Below are 22,786 nucleotides of genomic sequence, written 5' to 3'. Positions count from 1 at the left end.
CCAACAGGGACCTGTAAAGCACATAGAATTACATCAGAGAGAAAGACAGGAGGTGGAGGAGGAGAGAGAGAGAAACATAGAGAGAGAGAGAGAGGGAGGAAAAATTCTTCAAGTATGAGAAAATTTTACTGCTCTCCTCCCCTCTCTTTCTCCTCTTTTTTCTTTCCTCCTCTCTCTCTCTCTCTCTCTCTCTGTCCATTCCCCCTCCCTCCGGTTCTGTTGGTCAGTCAATGAGAGCTTCACAGAGCTGGACAGAGACAGACATCTGGACCGACAGAGAGACAGAGAGACAGAGAGCCAGAGAGTCGTCACAGCTCTGAGCAGGTAGGAGCATTTGTTTAGATTCTCTGATAATTGGCAAAAATATTCTCAAAATCTTTCATTTGTGCTTCTTTGATAAATTTCACTTATAATCTTGAAAGAGATTTTAGAATAATTTACTTGATGGATATTGTCTGAACAAGCAAATGTACAAATTATTCAGTGAGAGCTGCAATGATTAGTTGATTAAACAAAATAAATCTGCAACTAATTTGATCATTGATTAATTATTTGTCAAGCAAAAATGCAAAGTGTTCCCCTGAAGCTTAAAAAAATTTTGAGAAGAATTTGTTAGGGGTGTTTTCTGCAACCTGAAAATGTCACTTAGCTTTTTAATTTCACTATTTTTGACATTTTAATGATAAAAACAATCAATCATTTCATTAATTAGTTCATAAAATAAATGATAGATTCAGCAACAACATAGTTTAAGCCCTTTATTCACTAAAATTACACATACAGTGGGGTCCAAGAGCCTGAGACCACATTTGGAAAGTGATCTCACACCTCTGGACCGCACTGTATGTTTAATTTGACCTAAAAGCTTTAAAATATTTTACTTTATTTGCAAAGTGCAGAAAAAAGCCTGTGCATGAATAATATAAAAATGTGCTAAAAGCAACATTTCTCACTTCGTACAAGTTATTCTGTCTAGATTGACACTTTTTGTCTTTTATTGAGAAGTGAAAAATTAAAGTTCTACCATTAGATTTTTTTGTAGGAATAAAAGACGTTTTATGTAGATTAAAAACCAACATTCAGATGTTTAATTGCATCAAGGCATCAGCTGGTTTTGGAGGAGTCTTGACTTCATATGATGGGATGCACATGTTCAAATTTCAGTGTTAAAGGGTGAAAATGAGTGTAAATGCATGTGAGGACCACAAACTTCTGAATCTCTCGAAGTGTCCGTCCTGGTCTGTGGTGGCTGTCTGGGCTTCAGTGAGTGCGGGTGATGGATGTCAGCCGTTATATTACTAATCAAAGCCTTGTAACTCGCCATGGAACTGCTGCGAATCATAAAATGATTTTGTCTGGACTCAAGGTTTACTCAAGCTGTTTTCATCCAGGTTTCACAGTCTGCTTGAGGCAACTGAGTGTGCTGTAGTTTAAAGCTGCATAAAAAGCTCATACGTTGACATTGAGTTAAGGTTTTTTTTTTTCTTTTTTTGCCAAACTACTTTTTCCAAAGTCTAAAAAAAAGGCTTAAAGGGAAATGACTATTGTCATAGGTGAACTCCACATCACTGTGTTTCCAGGTGTTTCCAGGAGTTTCTGCTGCTTTCCTTTAGTGTGTCCAGAGGGATCTGCAGTCTGATAAATGTCCTCAGGTGATGTCACCTGAGTCAGCGTGGGTTGGGTCTGCAGACGACAAGTTTGAAAAAGTGAAAAACCTGGGGATGTGGAGTTAGAAAGAAGTGAGCTCACCAGACCACCAGAGAGGCTCTGAGCCTCTCTTCTGATTGGCTGACTGATTGATCCAATGAAAATCTAGCAGATTTCAGGTAAACCAAATCGTGCAAAGGTTGGATGGTGGGTCCAGGTGGGCGGGGCGTGGAGCATGGCTGAGAGCAGTGACTGCTTTGTTGTGACATCACAAAGTTACAGAAGTCCTGACGGCTGGTTTTAAGGCTCAGTTTCTGAATACAAGCTGTGTGCATTTCTCTGTGGACTGAGGCTTTGAGACTTTCACAGTATTAATATAGAAGCTGGACCTGCTTTATAATCAAACAACACATGGAAATCTACCTTTATTCTATATTGGACCTTTAACACTAGAGTCTTAATTTCCTATAAGATTCATCTTTATGTGTTTTTTATAAAATACAGTGTGTGAAATAGTCAAGTTAAAGGTTTCTCATGCAAATCAATTTTATAGTTAAAGCTTGAGTGCAGGACTTTTACATATAAAAGAACATCCAGGTTTTAAATCTGGTGTCTGTGGCGTCTTTCCTCCACTGCGAACTGGCAGCAAAGTGTTTTACGTCAACCAGCAATGACTGGTTTGCCAGAGATGAAGAGAGGAGCAACCGTAGTCATGGAGACAGATTAGGCTACAGCAGCTAAGTAGTATGGTGGAAAAAACTAGGAAGCATCCAAGTTTCTGATGCTTCAGCGTTCAGAGGAGGGATGACATTGATGGCGCTTTCCCTCGTTGGCTGTTAGTGTAATTACTCTCACTGCCAGAGGGGGGAGACATAATTTCTGCCCTGCAGGTTTAAACTGCCAAGAGTAATCTGTAGTTAAACCCGCACAAATACAAAGTCTCTTGAATAGCTATTGGTTTAAACTAGTTAAAATAATTAAATTGTTGAATGTGTGCTGCTGCCTGATTTTTAATCTCAATGAGATAAATGTTATATAAAAGAAAAAGAAAAACACACACACACACACACACACACAGCTCCATTCACCTCACATGTGACTGCCTCTTGCTTTAACCTGAGCCAAGTTTGTGTTTGAAGGAGCTGGTGTGTGTGTGTGTGTGTGTGTGTGTGTGTGTGTGTTTGTGTGTGTGTGTGTGTGTGTGTGTGTGTGGGGAGCAGTTTACTTTGGCTGCTGAGAGCTGGACTCAGTGTGAACAGGAGGAAAAGGCTCCGACTGAAAGACACAAACCAGCAGCAGAGAGAGAGAGAGAGTGAAGGTGGAGAGCGAGCGTGGAGGCTTTATGGTGCGCGTTGTGGGAGTTTCTGTTGCCCTAATGTGTTTTCTGAGCGGTCCAACCACTGCAGCTGGAACAGCTGTCACAGGCAGGTATTTACAAGCTAATTGTAGTCGATTGAGCAGGCGCACTAACCGGCTGAGGTCTAGACAGATGTGAATTAATTGGCAGATGTTGAACCCTCTTTGTGTTGGGTCGAGTCAAATTAGCAGCACAGGGACTGGATGTGTGCAGAGGGTGTGGAGAGTGGACAACATCAGGTTCACACGTGAGGTGGAGGAAACATGGCTTCATGTACACACACTGAAAATTGACTTTTCAATTAAACCTGGATCCAACGATATTTGGTGAAGTCAAAGATTCCAAATTTTTCTATGAGGGAGAAGAAGTACATGCAATTTAAATAATTTTCAACAAAGTAATTGAACTTTTTTGTGGGAAAAAAAAATAGTGTTCAAAGTGTTTTTGTGTCTTTATGAGTTTAAAGATGACAGGAGGGGATCTTTAAACAGCAGTAAAAACACAGCATTGACAACTGAACCAAATAACTGGAAGTAAATTTATGTCTCAAACATTGTAAAAACCAAAAACCATCTCAGTGATTGAATAAAAATATAGCAGATTTCAGGTAAACACTCAGGGAAACCAAATCCTGCAAGGTTGGATGGTGGGACCAGGTGGTCGGGGCTTGGGGTGTGGCTGAGAGCAGTGACTGCTCTGTTGTGACATCACAAAGTTACAGAAATCCTGATGGCTTGTTTTAAGGCTCAGTTTCTGCATATATTTAAACTTAATTAGTTACAGCTCAGTCGATATTAAACTCTTCAGGTTGATACTGATGTCAGTAGTTAAGAGTTTGTTGATGTCAAATCAAACACACAACATTATTGATGAGGATCCCATACATTTTGTTATGAAAAAAAAAAAAAATGTACTGACCTATCACTGCTCTCTGGTGGACAAACTATGTAATGACAACTCCATTTCTACACTGCAGCAATCGCTGTTTATTGACATACTCTAGGTGCATAGGATAACACAATTATTACCAAATAATCTCCTAAAAGGTTTCCTTGAAAGAACCTCAACATTTGGTTCTAATACTAAGCAAAACACAGAGTGATCCGTATATTTCTAAACGCTTAGCCACAGCACAACCCTGAGCACTTTATTCAGAGGATGTGTTGACAAACAAACACAGTTCAGCATAAGTGAGAATAATGTTTCCAATAATAAATGAATGTGTCAGAAATATTCCTTGTGTTTTAAATGGAGAAATTTCTTTCATCTGGAGTCAATAATAAACTCAACACAACTAATTGAACTAATTAAAGTTTGAGTTACTTAGTTTCTTTGTTAATCCTCTAATTAGAACCAAACTATGTGGTTCCCCCCAGGAAACATTCAATAACTCATCAGCAAATAACAGCTATGTCAAATAAAGTGTTACCAAAACTTGCTCAGCTTTGAAGAAGCCAATCATCTTAGACACTGTTTATCACTTGTTCTCACTTCATTAACAATGTTTTAGTCCTCAGTGCTCGTTAATAAAGTGAGAGCAAGTGATCGAGAGTGAGCAGGATTCTTTTTCTTCTTAATGCTAAACAAAAATCCAATTTTGTACATAGAAAATCTGCATCTTTAGCATTTGAAGATAATTAATAATTACAGAACAGTAGGAAAATAAACAGCTCAGCTGACAGGACTGGGCCCAGCACTGGGGACTCTCAGCAGCTGGTTTCTACATTCAGACCTGCTACTGCTGCTTAAAGTGAATTTGAGCTGAGTCGACCTCTCAAGTATTAACAAGCTTTGGGTTAAAACCTCTCCTGCGAGACGCGGCTGGTTAGATCATTGAGGGTTTGACTCATATTTGTGGACACGCTCAGCTACTGTGTGTGTGTTGGAGGAAATGTCAGGGGAAAACTTTCTAACTCTTAGTGTGGTGGAATTTATTTTTTTTACTCTGATCTAATAATAATGTGGTTCTTTGTGAAGTTGTTTCACACTTAGGCTGGAAACTTTTCATCTAGCATATAATTCAACATATGTTATATATCATTGACTATAAAATATTACAGTAATTAAAAAAATATCAGCTTTTACAATTAACAGTAAGAGGTGTAATGGTACAGGCATGTTGGGATGTTAATGGTTGTCCTCCAAACTTTGGTCTGTCATGGTTTGCCTCAAGGACTCTTTGTGTTTGGACTTTTGTATTATGTTTGGACTTTGTCATTAGTAATTAGTTTAGAAATTAATTAGGTCATTGTCATTTCCTGTTTTATTTTAAAGTCGCTTTCCTAGTGTGTCTCTTGTTGTTTTTTAATTCCTGTCTTTGCCCTGTTTCCCTCCAGTTTGATTGTCTGCCCCACCTGTGTTCTATTGCCCTTGCCTCCACTCTGTATTTAAGTCTCTACCTTCCACTTGTCTCCGTCAGTCCGTCTGTTATCATCATGTTTTCCTGAGATCTCTAGTTTCTCCGGTTGACCTTCGTGTTTCCCCTTCATTGTTCTCCATCGTTTCCTAAGTTCTAGTTTCTGTTCCTGCCTGTTTTTTTTTTTTTTTTACTGGATTCTTGGTTTTGTAAGTTTCTGTTTTTGTTATTAAACACGATTTTCCACCTGCCCCTTTTGGTTGTTTGCATTTTGGGTCCTGCCATCTGTTACTCCTGACGAGTTGATTAAAGGATGTTTCCTTTCTATTATTGTTTTACTTAGCAACAGTTTCAATATATCTTCACTCTATCTCCCTGAAACTAATGAATATCTGCTCAAAGTTGGTTCCACTGACACCAACAACAGATAAAAAAAAACATTCAAAGAAAGGTCCCATATTGTATAAAGGTAGATGTCCATGCCTTCTTTGATTATAAAGTAGGTCTAGGTTCTATATTAATAATGTGAAAGTATTTCTTGACTTGCAGTCACAACCCTCAGCCATGCTCACCTGGACCCACCACCCAACCTTGGAGGATTTGATTTCTCTGAGTGTCCGCTTGAAACCTGCTATATTTTTATTCAGTCTCTCAGAAAACAGTCAGTCAATAGAGCTCAGAGCCTCTCTTCTGAAATGATGGAAATGAAACTGTCTGGCCTACGGACCGACCAGCTGTTCTTTCATTACGGGCAATGAATCATGGGGTAGGTTGGGGCTTGAAGGATCCACCCGTTGGAGTCTTCATTGTCCAGGAAAAGAACGACTCATTTCTCACACATTTGAAGGGGCCTTCGAAATAGAGCAGCCTAGTTGTGCCGCTGTGACAAAATCGGTCTTCAAATACAGAAGGTTTCGACCCCTGAACTGGGACACAGCTTAACTGAGCAAACTCCATCATCGTCATTCTCACTAGTTTTGTTTTAGGGAACAGACATGAAAACACCTAACAGCATATGTTTTTTTAAACTTCGGTTTTCATCAGTATGATCAAGATAACCAGTTGACATTGAGACATTGTAGTTTAGATCCACTGTGGCCTTTGATGGAAAGTTTTATCATGAACTTGAACCACTGCACGATAGCAGTGCATAGATGTGATTAACTGTATCCAGCAGTCATGGATGAACGTAGCGTAATGTAATTTACAGTAACTCACTCTTGGACAACACATGAACAGATTTACAGATGTTTGTTTTGATGGATATGCGGTCGATCTGAAGACAACAAACAAACTTAATTTTAAACTTCATTTTGGCCCTTTAGTGTGTAAGGAAATTACAAACAGGGCCACTCAGACCTAACCAAAAAAAACCATAACACATGGAGTTTATTTCATGAAATACTCCTTATAAACATTGCCAAATTGCCCAAAATAACCAATTAAAGTATATCCAGCAGTTTAACTGGTCTTTGGTTTGACCCATGTGCCACCAACCTGTGAGGTGGTACTGTTAGAAAACTGGCTGCAGGACAACAAATTACTCTTTCAGACCAAGTTACTGTTTCCATTGTGGTTTACTGGCTGACACGCTACACTGACAGACCCATAAACAGCTAATGGCCCCTTTTCTGCTAATTGTGACCAAAGTGGAGTCTGTCGAGCTGACGTGAAATTTAAGGGGGGTTTCAATGTATCATTCTGTCTGTGTTTCAGGGGGAAAATCCCTGGAGTCCAAAGGACAGGAGGGAGGAAATTCAACCAGCGATTGTCATCACCTCTTTGGCGACTGAGTGAAACGCGGTGACAGCAGCTGACGGAGAGCCCTGAGACCTGCAGAGCGACTGCTACAAATCCTTACATCCTTTTAAACCCTCTGAAGATCTTGGAAGCAATCAGCATCAGCTCGTCCAAACAAACCTCAAGTCTCCTGAGCAGACCCATAGTCCGGCGTCTTTCCCTTCCCTCCTTTTCCTAAACAACCGGAGGGACTGTTTTCCTGGTCCGACACCAGCAATGCTTCCCTTCATCCCTTCCCTCCTCCTCATCCTCCTCCTGGCTGGTCCGGCCCTCCTGACCCCATCAACCTCCAGGGAGCTGCAGGTCAGGGGTCACAGGACACCGAGGGACACCAAGCAGGACTCCATCAAGGTGAGGGAGTGATGAAACTGCTGGACTAAGTGACACACCCTCCAACTGATGAGGTTGTACCCCCCAAAACAAACAACAAAAAACACTTAGAGCTGCTTGCAATCCATATTATAGTCTATTATAAACCATTTAACTAAGAGAGAAAAAAAATGGGTGGTGAATATCAGCAATAGACACCATATATTTAAGCTACAGTGGTCTGAGGACAAACATGTAAGGCCTCCCCTTTACCCAGGGATCAAAACTAACAAATACCAGAATGGACTTCAGGATCAGAACCTGGGTCATCCAACTTTTAACTGAGCCTACAATAAGAAATATCTGTTTTAAAGAGCAACACAACACCCTTTAAAACTCTGTCTTAATGACCTCTAGTGGTTTAACTTGTCATCCTGCTGCAGTGATGTAGAGATGCAGTCTAGGGTGTATCAGTACACGATGACATTGCTGTTGGGCGTGGTTACAGGTGCAACGAAACACACTTTCTGATCACATCAACAAAACACCCAGCAGTGATGCTGACTGTAGTTTTATTTACATTCCTTCATTTGACTTTTTTTGTCCAATTGAAGTGACGTCTTTAAAATACGACGTCTTGTAAATACACCACGAACTGACCTGTTGAAATAAGGTGTATTCTGTGTTGAAGTGTGGACTTTAATAGATGCAGACACAGATACAGAGCAAACATGTGACAGTGACCTACTGTGGCTTTTGACCTTTTCTATTGTCATTGTTACAGGTGGTGATCTCCGAGGGTTGCGCCAACCAAGCTGATTCATCTGATGTCAGCCAAGGAGGTAAAGACATCGTGTTTATGTTATTGATCCCCTTCATTTTAACATTGTTACACCTTCATTAGTACTGATACGAGTAGGACTGACTCCTCAAACAGTGAGGAACAGTACGAGTAGAGTTCAGTTTCTATCTCCTGATCAACTCTGTATTTCTCAGGTAAAGAAATCGACCTGGTCCCTGGCTCTCCTCTGGTCCTGACCCACAAGATCAGACTGGTCCCATCAAATTCAGGATCAGGGTCCGGGTCTTGCGGCTGCGAGGCGGACTTCGCTGCCCTTCGGGAGCGTTTGGAGAGGCTGGAGCGGGAGGTGTCGACCCTCAGGGAGAAATGTGGAGGAGCCGAGGGAGGATGCTGCACCTCCAAGGAGAGCAAAGGTAAGAACCAGCTTCTTGTTGTTACTGTATAAAGAAAACCGTCTGTCCACAATAAAATGTCCATGAGCTCAGCAGCAAACTGCAGACAGACACAGTCGGAGAGCAGCTGGTGAACACAGTGGAGCATTTAGCAGCTGAAGAGCCGGGGGCTGTTTGCAAAATACACCTTAAGTTAAGATTTTCCTTAAAGTCTGAGTTAAGGTGTCTGTAAATAAAAAAAACAGTTGCACAAAACACACTTGAGTCTTCTCCTTGAGGTTTCCTTAAAATGAAGTACTTGAGGTTCTCTCCTCATCTTAGCCTTATACTTAAAGAATCACTCACAGGCAGTTAAACCGTAGCACAAAAGACCTTAGCGACCAAAGGGAAAAACTAAAAGTAGGCCGAGTTTATGGAGTTTGTGTCAGTCAGATTATGATTTGCCTGCTGTCTAGAGTCGGATTGCTTGACTTTCTGCAGCTTAATGAATGCTGTGCGGTTTTACACCATATGATCTTCTCGGTCAGGTACAGTCGAGGTGGTTCATGTCCACAAATCAGCAGTGGGAACCTTTTAAGAGTGCCTGTGCAACACTTTTAACTTTTGATCCTCACAAACTGTATATGACGTCATGTTTTCCCAACTGAGCCGAGCGAGAAAACCACACACAAAAACACAAATACATAAATATCTGATGTGAAATAACCACGCTGGATGTTGCTGACACACATGAATCCAAACAGTTAATTAGTAAATTAGTAATTAGTAAATAATCAAGTCTTCTAATGGTTTCCAGTAGAATATGAACGAGCAAAAAATCCACTTAAAACCTTTCTCAACATGTTGTAAATACAAATAACCTCAAGTCTGTGATATTGATCGTTGCTCTCGCTCACAGAAAATCAGTTTAAAAGGATCTTATTAGATCGTGGACACACAAGTAAATATTCATCTGTGAATAACTTATAGAGCACTTGAGTGACTGCTAACATGCAAACAAGACACTATTGACTCTAGGTTAATGCAACTAATAAGACAACAACACATTACCCCTGTTAGAAAATGTGAGAAGGATGGTGATTTAAATCATAGTTAATTACTCTTAACCATGACAACAAACACAAACACAGATCTCCTCACTCTGTGTGAACGGGCTGATGTGTTTCCTTTGGGAGGTGTAACATGAAGATCAGAAGAATCCAAGTCTAGACTCTTATTGTTGTGAATTTTTTGCCAATTTACAGTCATTACAACATCTGGGCTTTCATCTTGTTATTCTGCTGCACACCATGTGTTTATAGCAACATGTGGAGGATAAACACTGGACTGAATCTTCTGTGTCAGTAAAAAGTCCCATTTCTGCTTTTAAGGTTTTCTGTTAGAGCTGAATGGATGTTGCTCAGAGAAAAAAAAAAGACACACTCCATCTGTCAATCATACCAAATGATAACAGGCAGACACACAGGGGTGTGTGTGTGTATACTACATAAAGGTTGCAGGTTCAAATCCCCACATTTTACACTCAATCTGTAGCAGATTATTACACAGGGAGCAGGGGAATGAAAATGCCTATTATCTGTTCTCACGACAAATGAATAATAAACCCTGTAAAATGTGCAGATTCTCAGATTAGCTATTGTATTTCAAAATAATTAGAAACATGAAAATAGAAACTAGAAACATCCCTCTTGTCTCATCTTTGGTCTCTCTGCTCTGACTCCTCATCAGAGTCACATGCACGTCTTCGCTTCAGCCAATCGCATGAGTTCATATTACTTTACCGCTCTGCCCGTGGCTGCTTCTCCCGTTCCACTGACTCATCCTGCATGACACACACACACAGACTTCCTTCCTCAGAGCCAACAGATGACACATTTATCAAGCAGCAGAGCAACTATTTAACAACTATCTAAAAGTTCAAATCTGTCCTTAAATGAGTCATTTCCTCTCCTAAAGTAAACACACACACAACACCAGAAAGAAATGAATGACACAAGGAAAACAACAAAAGAGAAGAATGAATCCCATCACAGCCCAGTGTGAACCAGCGTAGCCACCAAAGTATTACCATCCATTCAAAAGAGCAATGTGCTTGATTGAGAAAGTGCATGCACAAGAACATGCATAAATATATATAATATAAAGCAGCTGTGCACAGTCACAGTATTTAGATTCTTCAGCAAAGCAAAGCAACAATACGACAAAAGTGACAAGAAAAGTCCAACATTTATTCAATTAAGAAAAATAAAATCATCCCTCTTAAAGCAGAGTCTATGGTGGCCCTAAGAGCTTAGTGTTTCCAGGGGACGCAAGTGATGAACCCGGGTGGGATGCACTAACTAAATAACTTCAAAAGTAAAAAATTGAACGACAAGTGCAAATTTATCCAAAATATCCAACACAGTTCACAGTTCTAGAAAAAAAGAACAATGTAAAGCTATCAACATGAAGCTAAGCTATAAATAATATAAATTCACAAAAAAAACAACATATAATTTCCTTCATCTTTCGAACCTGTCGGTGCCAGAGTGTTAGAAGGTGCATACTGTGTGTGTTTTAATATTACCCGAATACTGTATTTTTAATTGATTATTTGGGAAGATAAACTTGGTTATATTAGCAGCATTTTAACCCTGCAGCTGCATCTGTTGGAGCTGTTTTACTGGGTAATGGATGAGAATGTGCGTGTTTTGTTTTAAATAGTAGAATTTCACTGCAGAATAGATAGTGAGTAGAGTTGCCAGATAAGTTCAGTGGAGAAAGTATCAAGTTGCAGAAGTGAGGTTAGTGACTCTGAGAGAAACTGAGTGACTGACAGTGAAATGATCTCTGACAGATTTCTGTTAGAACCAGTTCATCACACACAGAGCTGACCTCAGGACTGATCGCATTATAACCTGGCAGGGCTGAAACCATGAGCTAACGCTGTGTGTGTGTGTGTGTGTGTGTGTGTGTGTGTGTGTGTGTGTGTGTGTGTGTGTGTGTGTGTATCCTCAGCTCTCTGCCCAGTGTGATCTCAGACTCCATCTCCTCCCACACTAGTGCAGATTTCCCTCCACCCTCCTCCTAACGACACACATAAACACACACACACACACACACACACACACACACACAAACAATTAGTCATAACAAGGCTGCGTGACAGTCCAATTGACGAGGATTAGACCTCCACCCCCCAAAAACTAAAGCAGGACGATAAAGGAAAGGTTTTCAAGTCATGTTTCAATAATCCTCCATCATCATCATCATTATCATCACCATCAGTTACCTTAACAACTACTGGCCATGACTCTACTGTGGATATTCATGAGCTGCTCTCCATTTGGCTGACGTGGCTTGTTGCTTCCCTCACTCGTGTTTCTCCTCGTGTCTTATCTCCTGGGGAAGGTTTTCCATCATATGTGTAGAAATACACTCAGCAGGACTCTTAATAATGACTGTGACGTCCGAGCTGTTTATTCTGACATGGAAAATAAATGAGACCTTTGGCTTATGAGGAATAAATTAAGTTGCAAAGAATGTTTTCTTGATTCAGATTCCACACATGTAATTTTTCTTACTTTATGACTACATCTGAATAATTCAGCTAAAAAAACTAGGAAAAACAGACAGACTGCTCTGTCCTGGGCTCCTCCTCCATCTTCAATGATTGTGGACTTGGTGACCCCCCTGATGATTACTTTAATGCCACCATCAGGCCAAAACTTTCATTTATACACAAGGATCACCAGATATCTGTGAAAGTTGCTGAGTATATTCATGCTCCACAGATGATGAATCCCTTCAGTTTTTAATGACCTTTCCTCTATATCACTATACTCGACGAAAGTTACATTTTTAGACTCTTAAGATTCAGTATATCTACAGTATGTGGTTTAAGGCTGTAGAGAAGTGTTTCCCAACATTTTTGACCCTTTTAATTCATTCAGAATTAACTCACGACCACTCAACAAAGGTTACAAAAACTCTGAGAGCACTTAAAGCAAAGTGCAAAGTTTGATTTTAACCATTTTTCGATGGCTGAAGAAGTAAAACTATCCAGTGTTTCACTTTGAGCAAAGATAAGAGAAATGGCTAAGTAGAAAAGATTTTTTTTTCTTCTTTCTTATCATCTCACGTTAACCTTCACGGCTCTTGAAGATACTAGCCAGCTTCAGACATTTAATCTTATTTTCAGATCACATCAGGAACAACACTTGTCCTCTCTCTTTGTTCACTTTTGTTTATTTCATTCAACATACCACAGTAAGCAGTTATTGCCACAGTAAATATCAAGCCCTGTTGAAAATCTAATCTTAAAACTAACCTTAATCCCTGACATTATCTAAATTATCCCAGTACGTTGGGACCATCTGGTACTAGGCAGATGCTCTGTCTGTCTAAAGGAAAGAATCAGAAACAATCAGCTAAGTCATGCAAAACAAGACTTTTATTTATAAGAAAAAGCACCACATAAGTATAAAAACTCAATAGAAATTGCATAATCATGTTCATTTTCCAACAGTGAAAGGCTCATCTCGCTACACAGCGCAGAGTTTCTTTATATTGTAAATACTGTACGTCCAGAAATATTAGTTACCCAAATCTGTAAATTTGGCTAAAAAGCAGTTTTGGTTAATCTCATGCAAATGTACCAAAGAAACTTTAGCATAAATGCCAAAATCACATCAGGTCAATGGGACAAGAGTGAAACATTACATACATGATGAAAATCAAATACTAAACCAAGCCACAAGCTAACAGGACATTAACCTGATCATTCAGTCAAAAATATTAAAACCATGAGGCATCAGGAACGAGTTTGGTTGGGAGTGAAAATTAACGTTAAAACCCAACATTGGGTAATTGATGTTTAGCAGATGTTGGGTTTTGGTCACCAGAATGTCAATATTTTACATTTACGTTAGCATGAGACATTTGTTAACAGACATTTGTACACCGTAAAACCAACAAAATATCAATGTCTGGTGTCGTCTGCAAATTAACCTGTGACATGGCTTTAGACTTTGGCTTTAGATGTTGATCTGACATTGCATTTCGGTCCGTGATCACACCCTACATTGGGGAGCGTGTCTATGTTCCCACAGCCCTAACCCTAATCAAAATCCAAATCCTAACCCTAAATTCCCACAGCCCTAAGCCTAACCCTAATTTTCAAAAATTTCTGTGGAAAATAAAGTTCTAAGAAATGTGGGAACATAGGGCTGACCCCCTACATTGAACCAAATATCAACTTCTAACAACGTTCGTGGGCAGCTTTGTGCCTGCAGAGTAAAAGAGGGGGTATAGATACATTTTCTGACAACCCCATTTGCTATAAGCTTGTTTCCCTTTCTCTCCCATGTTTATCCACTCTTCCAGGTGCAGGTTGCTCCATCAAACCAGACATCAGCGAGTGTCCCAACGAGTGCAGTGATCAGGGTCGCTGTGTGGACGGCAAGTGCATCTGTTTCCCTGGATTCAGTGGACCGGACTGCAGTGACTCCAACTGTCCCGGAAACTGCAACGACAACGGGAGGTGTGTGAACGGACAGTGTGTGTGCGATCCTGGATTCACCGGCCCGGACTGCTCCGACACGGCCTGTCCCAACAACTGCAACAATCACGGGCAGTGCGTTAATGGTAAATGCGTTTGTGACAGCGGATTCACTGGCACCGACTGCTCTGAGAAATCATGCCCAGGAAACTGCAACAACAAGGGGCGCTGTGTTAACGGACAGTGTGTCTGTAATCCAGGATTCACTGGACCAGATTGCTCTAAAAAAGCCTGTCCCGATAACTGCAACAACCGTGGACGGTGTGTTAACGGTAAATGTGTTTGCCACAGCGGTTTCACCGGCGCAGACTGCTCAGAGGTTGCCTGTCCTGGAAACTGCAACAACAGGGGGCGCTGCATCAACGGGGAGTGCGTTTGCAAAGATGGTTTTGGCGGCCCAGACTGCTCTGAGAGAACATGTCCTAATGACTGCAACGACCGTGGGAAATGTGTCAACGGTCAGTGTGTTTGCGACAGCGGCTTCACCGGTGACGACTGCTCTGAAGACTCCTGCCCGGGAAACTGCAACAACAGAGGGCGCTGCGTTAACGGTCAGTGTGTTTGTGATGACGGGTTCACGGGTGCGGAGTGCTCTGAAAAGTCCTGCCCCAACAACTGCAGCAACCGGGGGAAGTGTGTAAACGGGAAGTGTGTTTGCAATGTTGGCTTCGCCGGAACGGACTGCTCCGCCAAAGGCTGTCCTAATAACTGCAACAACAAAGGGCGGTGCGTCAAGGGGAAGTGCATTTGCCGGCGAGGGTTCACCGGACAGGACTGCAGTCAGTGTGAGGAAGGGATGACCGGACCCAACTGTGATACAGGTGAGTCAAACGCACCGAAATACAGAATCCTAAATTAAAAGTAGTCTTCAAAGAGACAGCCTAATCTACATTTAGTAACGTTATATCCAGTGCATTCTTGTTATCTCTTGTGATTGGATTTCAATATGCAAATAAATAATCAATTCATTATGCAAAGACAAAAAACAAACAAACAAAAACAATACAAAACAAAAAACAAATAAATGTACCTGGTAACATTTTATTATACCAACAAATGGCCTGTACATTACCACAATGCTATTACTGTTGTCATGATTCATTCTCATTTGTGGTGTACCACATGGTTCGATTCTTGGTCCTGTTTTGATGTTGTTGTTGTTGTTGTTGTTGTTGTATAAATGCTTCTCCTTTGAACAGTTAATGAGTAGTTTTGTTAGAGACACTACTAATCTTTGGCTGGTTTTATCTCACACGTTGATGAAAATGATCATTCATGCATTTATTTTGTCCATTCTGGACTACTTTAACTGTTTTCTGATTGATGCCACTATTGACGAGACATAATTTTTCAGTCCAAAAATAAAAACGGTTCTGATCTGACATCATTATGGTCCAAGACTAGTTAAGTTTAGGCACAAAAGAAAAACAAACGTGGTCAGAGAAAGGTTGTGTTTTGGGCTGAAAAAATATTTTGTTAAGATTCGGGAATCGTGGATATGGCCAAGAAAGCAGCATTAACTGTCAGTTGGAAACTGGAAACGAACAGCAGCAGGTTTTGTTTTGGGTTTTTTTTTACCAACCCTCCATCCAACCTCCTCCCTTGGTGGACATGTGGCTCTAAAACAGCATCACACAACTTCCTCCTTTGCTCCCAATGGACAAAAGTACAAATTTATTTGGCCACTAGGGGGTTTTATCACTTGTATGTACAGATGTTTTCATTGGGCATTTGCCGAAACAACTGCTCCTGTAATTTTTCATGAGTCTTTTCTTTGCCCAGAATACTTGTGCGTTACTATTGATCAGCTCGTCTGAAAGGTCTCTTGTGTCTGGATTTATTCTGTTTACTCTACATCAAATTCAGGTTTCAATTCAAGATTCTTATGACCACTTTTGACATTATTATCTGGTGGTTTATATGTTAAGTCACTGTGGTCCTGTATTAAGGACTTCCTGGACCTTGCTCCTGGCCTAAAACTAAAGTTGTTTTTAAATCTTTTAGCTTTGAAACATAACTTACAATGTTACTCGGCTCCCACCTGTTCAGTCTTCCCTTCGTTTAGTTGTTTTGCTTCCTTATATTTCATCTCTATTTTATATCTGTTGCTTTTACTTTGTGCTTTATTTTGTTTTGTATTTTTCCCCTTAATAACATCTGCTGCATCATTACAGGCTTCAGGGGAACTAATCACACATTTCCTCTACAGTGGCCATGTTTGAATATCCTTCTTCATCCAGCGTCACATTGGCTTTTGTTTTTCCTCATGTGTGTTGGTGATTTATATTCTCAGGGCAAACACTTTACATGTTTGGTATGTTTACATATCCCAGATGCTTTGCTTTGGTGTAATATCTTCTCACATAATGACTTAATGGATCGACCACACAAGAGAAGACAGTTTGTCATTTCTGGGAAGTCTAGTTGATGAATGTGCTTTGAACTGCTGTAAACTTTTTTTGAGGTTTGATCAAACTGTGTTTGTCATGATTCATTCAACAACTGCAATTTAATCTCGGTTACCTCATCTTTCTTTTTCAAATTCTGCTCATAATTGTTGTTCAACACATCAGTATCTGCAGCATCAGTCATGCTGCTTACCACCTCCAACTCTGTTTTCTCTTTGTTGTTGTTGTTGTTGTTGTCACTGTTGTTGCCAGGCAACGTTAGTGTATTTGCTCGTGTGTTTGGAGCTGGTTCAAGCTGCAGTGATTCCGGTGACGGAACTGTTTCATTAGCAGAGCAGCAGGATCCAGACCTGCTTCCCATAAAACTCCCTCAGGCTGCTCTGTAATGGCTTTCTGTGACGGAGAACAGACACCTGTGTGTGTGTGTGTGTGTGTGTGTGTGTGGGTGTGTGTGTGTGTGTGTGTGTGTGTGCGTGCATGCATGCGTGTGTGCCTGCCTGCGTGTCTGCGTATGAGTGAGTTTGTGTTAAGTGTTTTCCCAAATGTAACTGACCTGTGATTGGAGTCGAGGGGGGGTTGTCCCAAAACTGAAGTCCCATATGAGAAGGAGAGAGAAGTTAATGGTCAGCAGTGACTGTTAAGTTCGTTTCCATCCACCTGTTTTTGTGCACATTTGGAATTTATGCAAAAACAACTCAATGGAGACACCAGAAATAGAAAAAGATATTGCAAAAAAAAGGTATTGCTTGGTGAAAAGGTCAACAAAATGAAAATTACGTAAAAAATAAACCGGATGAAAAACTTTTTTTTTTTTTTTTCTTAAAATATTGACTCCGCCTTAGCTCTCTCCTTTGTCTTCTCTTTAATCAGGTAATCTCATTGGTTTATTTTGTAAGAGAGGCCAGAGATAAGACACACAACAAACACATGTAAACAGCATCAGAAATCATCCCACACATCATTAACAATGTAACCACGTCCCAAATTAAAAGCTTAAATCTATCCAATGTGATGAGACTTTCCCTTTTAATGTCTTTTGGTCATGTCATTTATATGATGCAAAGTACTGAAAGTTGGACAGTGAAATCTGGTCAGTAGACAAAGCAAGATTTCATTCAAAGTCTTTAATCATCAACCTCCCGCTCAGAAAAGTATTTTTCTTTTTTTGTTGTTATTTAGATTTTTCTTATTTTATCTTCAAGTGGTTAATTATGTTTCTGTAAATAAAGACGCAAAGGACAAAATTCTGTTAACAAAACAATGCCAAGACTAAAATTCTAGTGGGGAAATAGTAAAGCCAGTATTGATTCATTTAGTTAGCTAGTGAGTTATCTTAAAAAGTAGTCAAATGTAACTCTGGTAATACTAACAAAATGTAAACTCTTATTGTTATCTACAACCTCTAACTTTTAGTTATACTCGCAGTGTGGCTTTATAGGGATGGCGGTGTCAGTCAGTTGGTCACATGATCCCCAGAGGATGAATCCGGCTGAAATTTTTTCCTGGATTTCACAGGATACGTGAAAAAATTCAGCAATTCAGAGAAAGAAATTTTGGATGTAGTGCCATGACATTTGGTACAACATTTATCTTGCGTCGTCATCAGGTAAAAATTTCAGTTTGCCAAATATCTGCAAAACTAATGATGTTCAGCCTCAGCTGCTTACTACTTACTAAGCTAAACTAAGATGGAGAACATGGTAAACCCACAGACCTGCTAGCATGGATGCAGACTCTTAGTCTTGTTAGCCTCAACTGCTAAAACTCCTGTCAATGCAGTCGACCTCGTCTCCTGTCCCCCCAAAAAACCAAACACTAAACACAGAAAGTCGTGAAAAAGCGATTTCATGTGGGAAGCAGCAATAGCACGTTTTATTTAGCCAAAGTTGAAGAGAAGGATGCTTCATGGGAAATATCCTGACTTTAATTCCTATCAGATTTGAGCAATGTTTTATATTTAAAAATTCTAAATGCATGTGTGAGCTTGTTTGGTAGCCTCCCACATGGTTACCATGTCTCTGTTTCTTTCCCAGTTCACTGTGTATGTGAGGTGCTTGTTGGATTTGCTGTAATTACTTACGGTAACGTTACGTCAGTCTGTCTGTCAGTGACCCATTCTGCAGTTAATTTTTCAGCTCTAATTTTATGAGAAACTGGTGCAGTAAAACAAATCTGTGAATTATTATCGACTGCACTTTCACCCCTCAGTGTGTGCAGTCATACATCAGCGGTGAGGCTCTGCCAGGCTGACAGCTTCGTGTTGGCAGCATCACAGAGTGCCAGGTGTTTCTGCATGAGACTGTGGCACAATGAACTACAGTTTATGTGAAAGAGTGACCCACTGTTTATATAATGTAGATAGAACATGACAGGAGGTCTGAATGAGTCTTACAGTGAAAAAGTATTATAGAAACCTCATGAATCTGTGTGATAAACTCAGTCTCTAATGCCAGGAGCACACTGTGTGTGTGTGTGTGTGTGTGTGTGTGTGTGTGTATGTGTGTCTGCTGCGTCGCTGCTACTTCCAGCTCTATCTTTCTACACAGAGTTCACAGGTTACTCGAATGTTGGATTTCTTTTCATTATAAATTAATTTCTGATTCATTTTGACAGAATATGTCTCTAAAATGTCTCCACAATAGTTAAAAAATATATTTATATTTTTCATGTCTGTATCATATTCAGATTCAGCCTAGACATGGACAACTATAGTGGAAGGAGTCAGTTGTATGTAACATTGCTGATATGATGTCAATATGACATCAGCAGGTGACACACATGTCACGGGTGAAAATAAAAAATCACAACACAGCCGCGAGGCAGTGCTCTAAGCCGTTAACATGGGCGCCAAAATGAAAACCGTTCTGCAGCCGATACACACACCAACCAGTGTGTTTCCAGTCTAACTCCTGCACCTTTAAGAATTGATTTACTGATCTGCAGGTCAAGTCAAGTTAAGTTTATTTATATATCACATTTAAACACAGCTTGAGCTGACCAAAGTGCTGTACAAAGAAGAATAGATAAGTGCAACAAATACATATACAATACATAAGAGACATATAAGTATAATAACAAACAAGTAGACAGCAAAAAGTAAGTGCTCAATATGAGCATGACAATGGACTAGGAGGGTAGTGAGCTAAAAGGCCAGTGAATAAAAAAAGGTCTTAAACCTCTTTAACCCCTATTTAAAAATGGAGATGGAAGAAGCACATCTGATGTCTGGTGGCAGGAGGTTCTATAGTCTTGGAGCTGCAACTGCCAAAGCTCTGTCACCTTTTAGTTTTAGGTGAGCTCGTGGGACATGTAAAAGTGATGAACTTTGAGATCTGAGAGATCTAGGAGCTGAATGCCAGTGGATGAGATCAGAGATGTAAGGTGGGGCGTGGCCATTGAGAGCCTTAAAGGAAATCAGTAGGGTTAATGCTTGGCAAAATTTGGTTTAATTTTGAAATGTAAAAAAATACTGTTTCAACAGCATTGCAAAGAGTTGTATTTAACAGCTGCTTCACATTGAGGTATAGCAGTTAAATGCAGTTGAAAAACAAATATGCAGTACATAAGAAAGACATAACTTATATTACTCATATTTCAAAATTAGTATTATCTCTCTTTTTTCTCTGTTTTTGGTCTCCACCAGCTCCTGAGGGAAATATATCCAGTTATTTGAAAATCTGTTCTATTCTTGCCTTTTTTGTGGCCCTCAAAGACGTTCAGCTGCCTTTCCCAGGCCCCTGTGGCTCCCAAATCAAGAACCTGGATACAACTCTTAACGACAAAACCACCCGGCACAGTCTGAACTGTATCATTTTCAAACCGCAGATCACAACAGGTTGTTTTATTGATGTGGTGCCGGTGAGCAGACAGTTTAAGCTGTGATAGAGCCAAATGCTAATACTTATATATCAGTCTGTTCTGGTAAGATAGAGGACTCAGCTGGATCGTTTCAAAGAGGAAAGACTTTCAGCTGCTGCACAAATGGACGCCCGCTGGTTCATTTGTTCCACTGAATCAGTTATCATCAGTCATGAGAAGAGAGAAAACCTTTCTTGGTTGGAGACCTGGTTTTTGGAGCTTCAGATATGTCTTAATTTATATATCTGATATAGCATCTGAATGACGTGATGCTGTTAGGATCTACAGAGAGAGAGAGCAGTTCCGACCAATGGAAGACTAGTGGGCAAACACAGAGTTGAGCATTAAGACTGTTGTGTTTTGGTGAAAAAAGAAATCTGTGTCTTTTCTGTCACACTTCGTTCTTGGAAGTCATTCTTCACAATGGGATGAGAGAGAGATGTGCAGGTAGAGCCAAAAACCAAACGTCATCATGTGTCTTTGCTAGAAAGAGAATCAGATTTCATCATCACAGCAGCATCATGAGGCAGAAGCAAAATATCTACAATCAACATTCACACACTCATCTGTGCAGACCAGAATATACAATATTATATCTGTCTATTATTCAGAATAGATGTGACTGATTTTTTGAAAACATCTGGGGATCAGTTTAAATTCAGATTTTAGGAGTTGATGAGTGAATGTTGCTAAATGTACGGAAATAATGAAATAACCGAAATAACCATAAATAAACTGAACAGCCTGAAGTTCATTCAGTTGTAAAACTTGGAAAATGACAGACCCTGTATGGTTCCTGTATCCTACAAAATAAAATCTTTTCTGTAGTTGATATATTTTTTGCACCTTTGTTGGGTGTGTACTCGCCCAGGCTATAGTGCAGTAACTGATGGACTAGAAATAATGTAAGTATAAAAATTAAGCAGCGATTATCTTGTTTTGCCAATAATCCTAATGGTAGATATATATAGTATGTACCAGGGTATCTGCTGCATGAATATGTTTTACACCTATTTTGACAGTGATGTCAATTCATGGGCAAGACTGCTGTGTGGCAATATTGGATTTTTATTAGATTTTTACATTAATTTTTCAGGTATATAATTCACTGGTTAAACCAGATACATCAGATTTTATCTTTAGACTGTTTCTGTGAACGTACTATAATTTGTTTCAATGGCACATTATAGAATTACACTTTATAGAAGAATTTATCCATCATCCATCATAACTGCTGTTCTGAGTACAGCTGCTGGTCTCTCAACAACACACACTTAAGAATATGGGTCAAAGGGAAACGGGAATATTAAAAACATAACATCTCCTATGAGCGACTCATGAAGACATGTTAAAGTTATGTCTTGTGTCTCTCTCTCTCTCTCTCTTCTGTCCAGTGATGTCAGGTGTTTCCCAGCTCAGCACTCGGGACATCACAGAGACGTCTGTCACTCTGGTCTGGACTCCACCTGCTGTGCAGTATGAGACCTACCACATCACCTTCACCAGCCAGGTACACCAGATGTTGATCAGATGTAGATTTGGAATTTACTCTGTCAATCACTTGGTCTTTGTCCTTTCGTATCTCTACATTCATTTAGTGGTTTCATAGAGCATCAATAAAAACAGACATTGTAAAAGAAGAAAACAATTTTCTTACCAGAGAAAACTGCCCTGGAGGAAGATGACTGTATAAACAAGTTCTCCAAAGAAAATGTTTTTCTGAGTTTTTGTTTTTTTCATCTGTTTTTACTATTTTTGTTCTCACAAAAAAATAATCACTTGACTCTCAGGGCTTGTTCTCACAGATGAAAAAAACAAAAACTAGAAAAATGATCCTGGCAAATAAACAAATAAATAAATTCACTTGCCTTTCAGGCAGCCAGATAAACAGATAAACACACACAAATATTACTTAAAATAATTGAGACAGCAGATGTTTTTGTCGACAGTCATGATCCAGCAACAAAACCACTACAAATTAGTTCTCATAGAGTCCTCGCTGTCCCCTCGTTCAGGACTCTGAGAGCTGCTCAGGGGGTCAGATCCTCCGCCAGTTCATGTTGAGAGGACGGAGGAAAATGCAGAAACTGTGACTGAAATTTACACAAGGTCCTCAGGGAGTTTTAAAAATGGTGATGCGGCCTCCAGACCGGACCATAAAAGTGTTGTGCATCAATTTAAACAACCTCCACTGTCCAAGATAATCAAAGACATAACACTGTGACCTTTGACCTTAAGATAGTACGTTTGTTTTCAGATTAAAGCTCTGTACATGAGGCTGCAAGAAAAGGACAAACCTTTTTGTTGGGGGGGGGGGG

General features: G+C 40.0%; 1 protein-coding gene across 3 annotated transcripts in view; it reads left to right on the top strand.

The window, feature by feature from the left end:
- The first annotated feature begins 185 nt into the window (after nt 1-185).
- Nucleotides 186-22,786, top strand: part of LOC111665725 (tenascin-like) — a 57,707-nt gene continuing 35,106 nt past the window's right edge. For 2 of the 3 annotated variants that reach the window (XM_023420793.2, XM_023420792.2), the window contains exons 1-6: nt 186-324; nt 7,077-7,511; nt 8,254-8,311; nt 8,466-8,684; nt 14,028-15,023; nt 21,863-21,978. In XM_023420793.2, coding sequence (XP_023276561.1) covers nt 7,377-7,511; nt 8,254-8,311; nt 8,466-8,684; nt 14,028-15,023; nt 21,863-21,978 — 1,524 coding nt within the window. In that variant the 5' untranslated portion in view covers nt 186-324; nt 7,077-7,376. The remainder of the gene's footprint in view (nt 325-7,076; nt 7,512-8,253; nt 8,312-8,465; nt 8,685-14,027; nt 15,024-21,862; nt 21,979-22,786) is intronic. The other variant, XM_023420794.2, reaches the window with a different exon arrangement.

Source organism: Seriola lalandi, unplaced genomic scaffold (assembly GCF_002814215.2).
Source record: "Seriola lalandi dorsalis isolate HSWRI2012SDOR001 ecotype SW California unplaced genomic scaffold, Sedor1 jcf7180002054657, whole genome shotgun sequence".
Taxonomy (NCBI): domain Eukaryota; kingdom Metazoa; phylum Chordata; class Actinopteri; order Carangiformes; family Carangidae; genus Seriola; species Seriola lalandi.
This window is presented reverse-complemented; position numbering and strand designations above follow the sequence as displayed.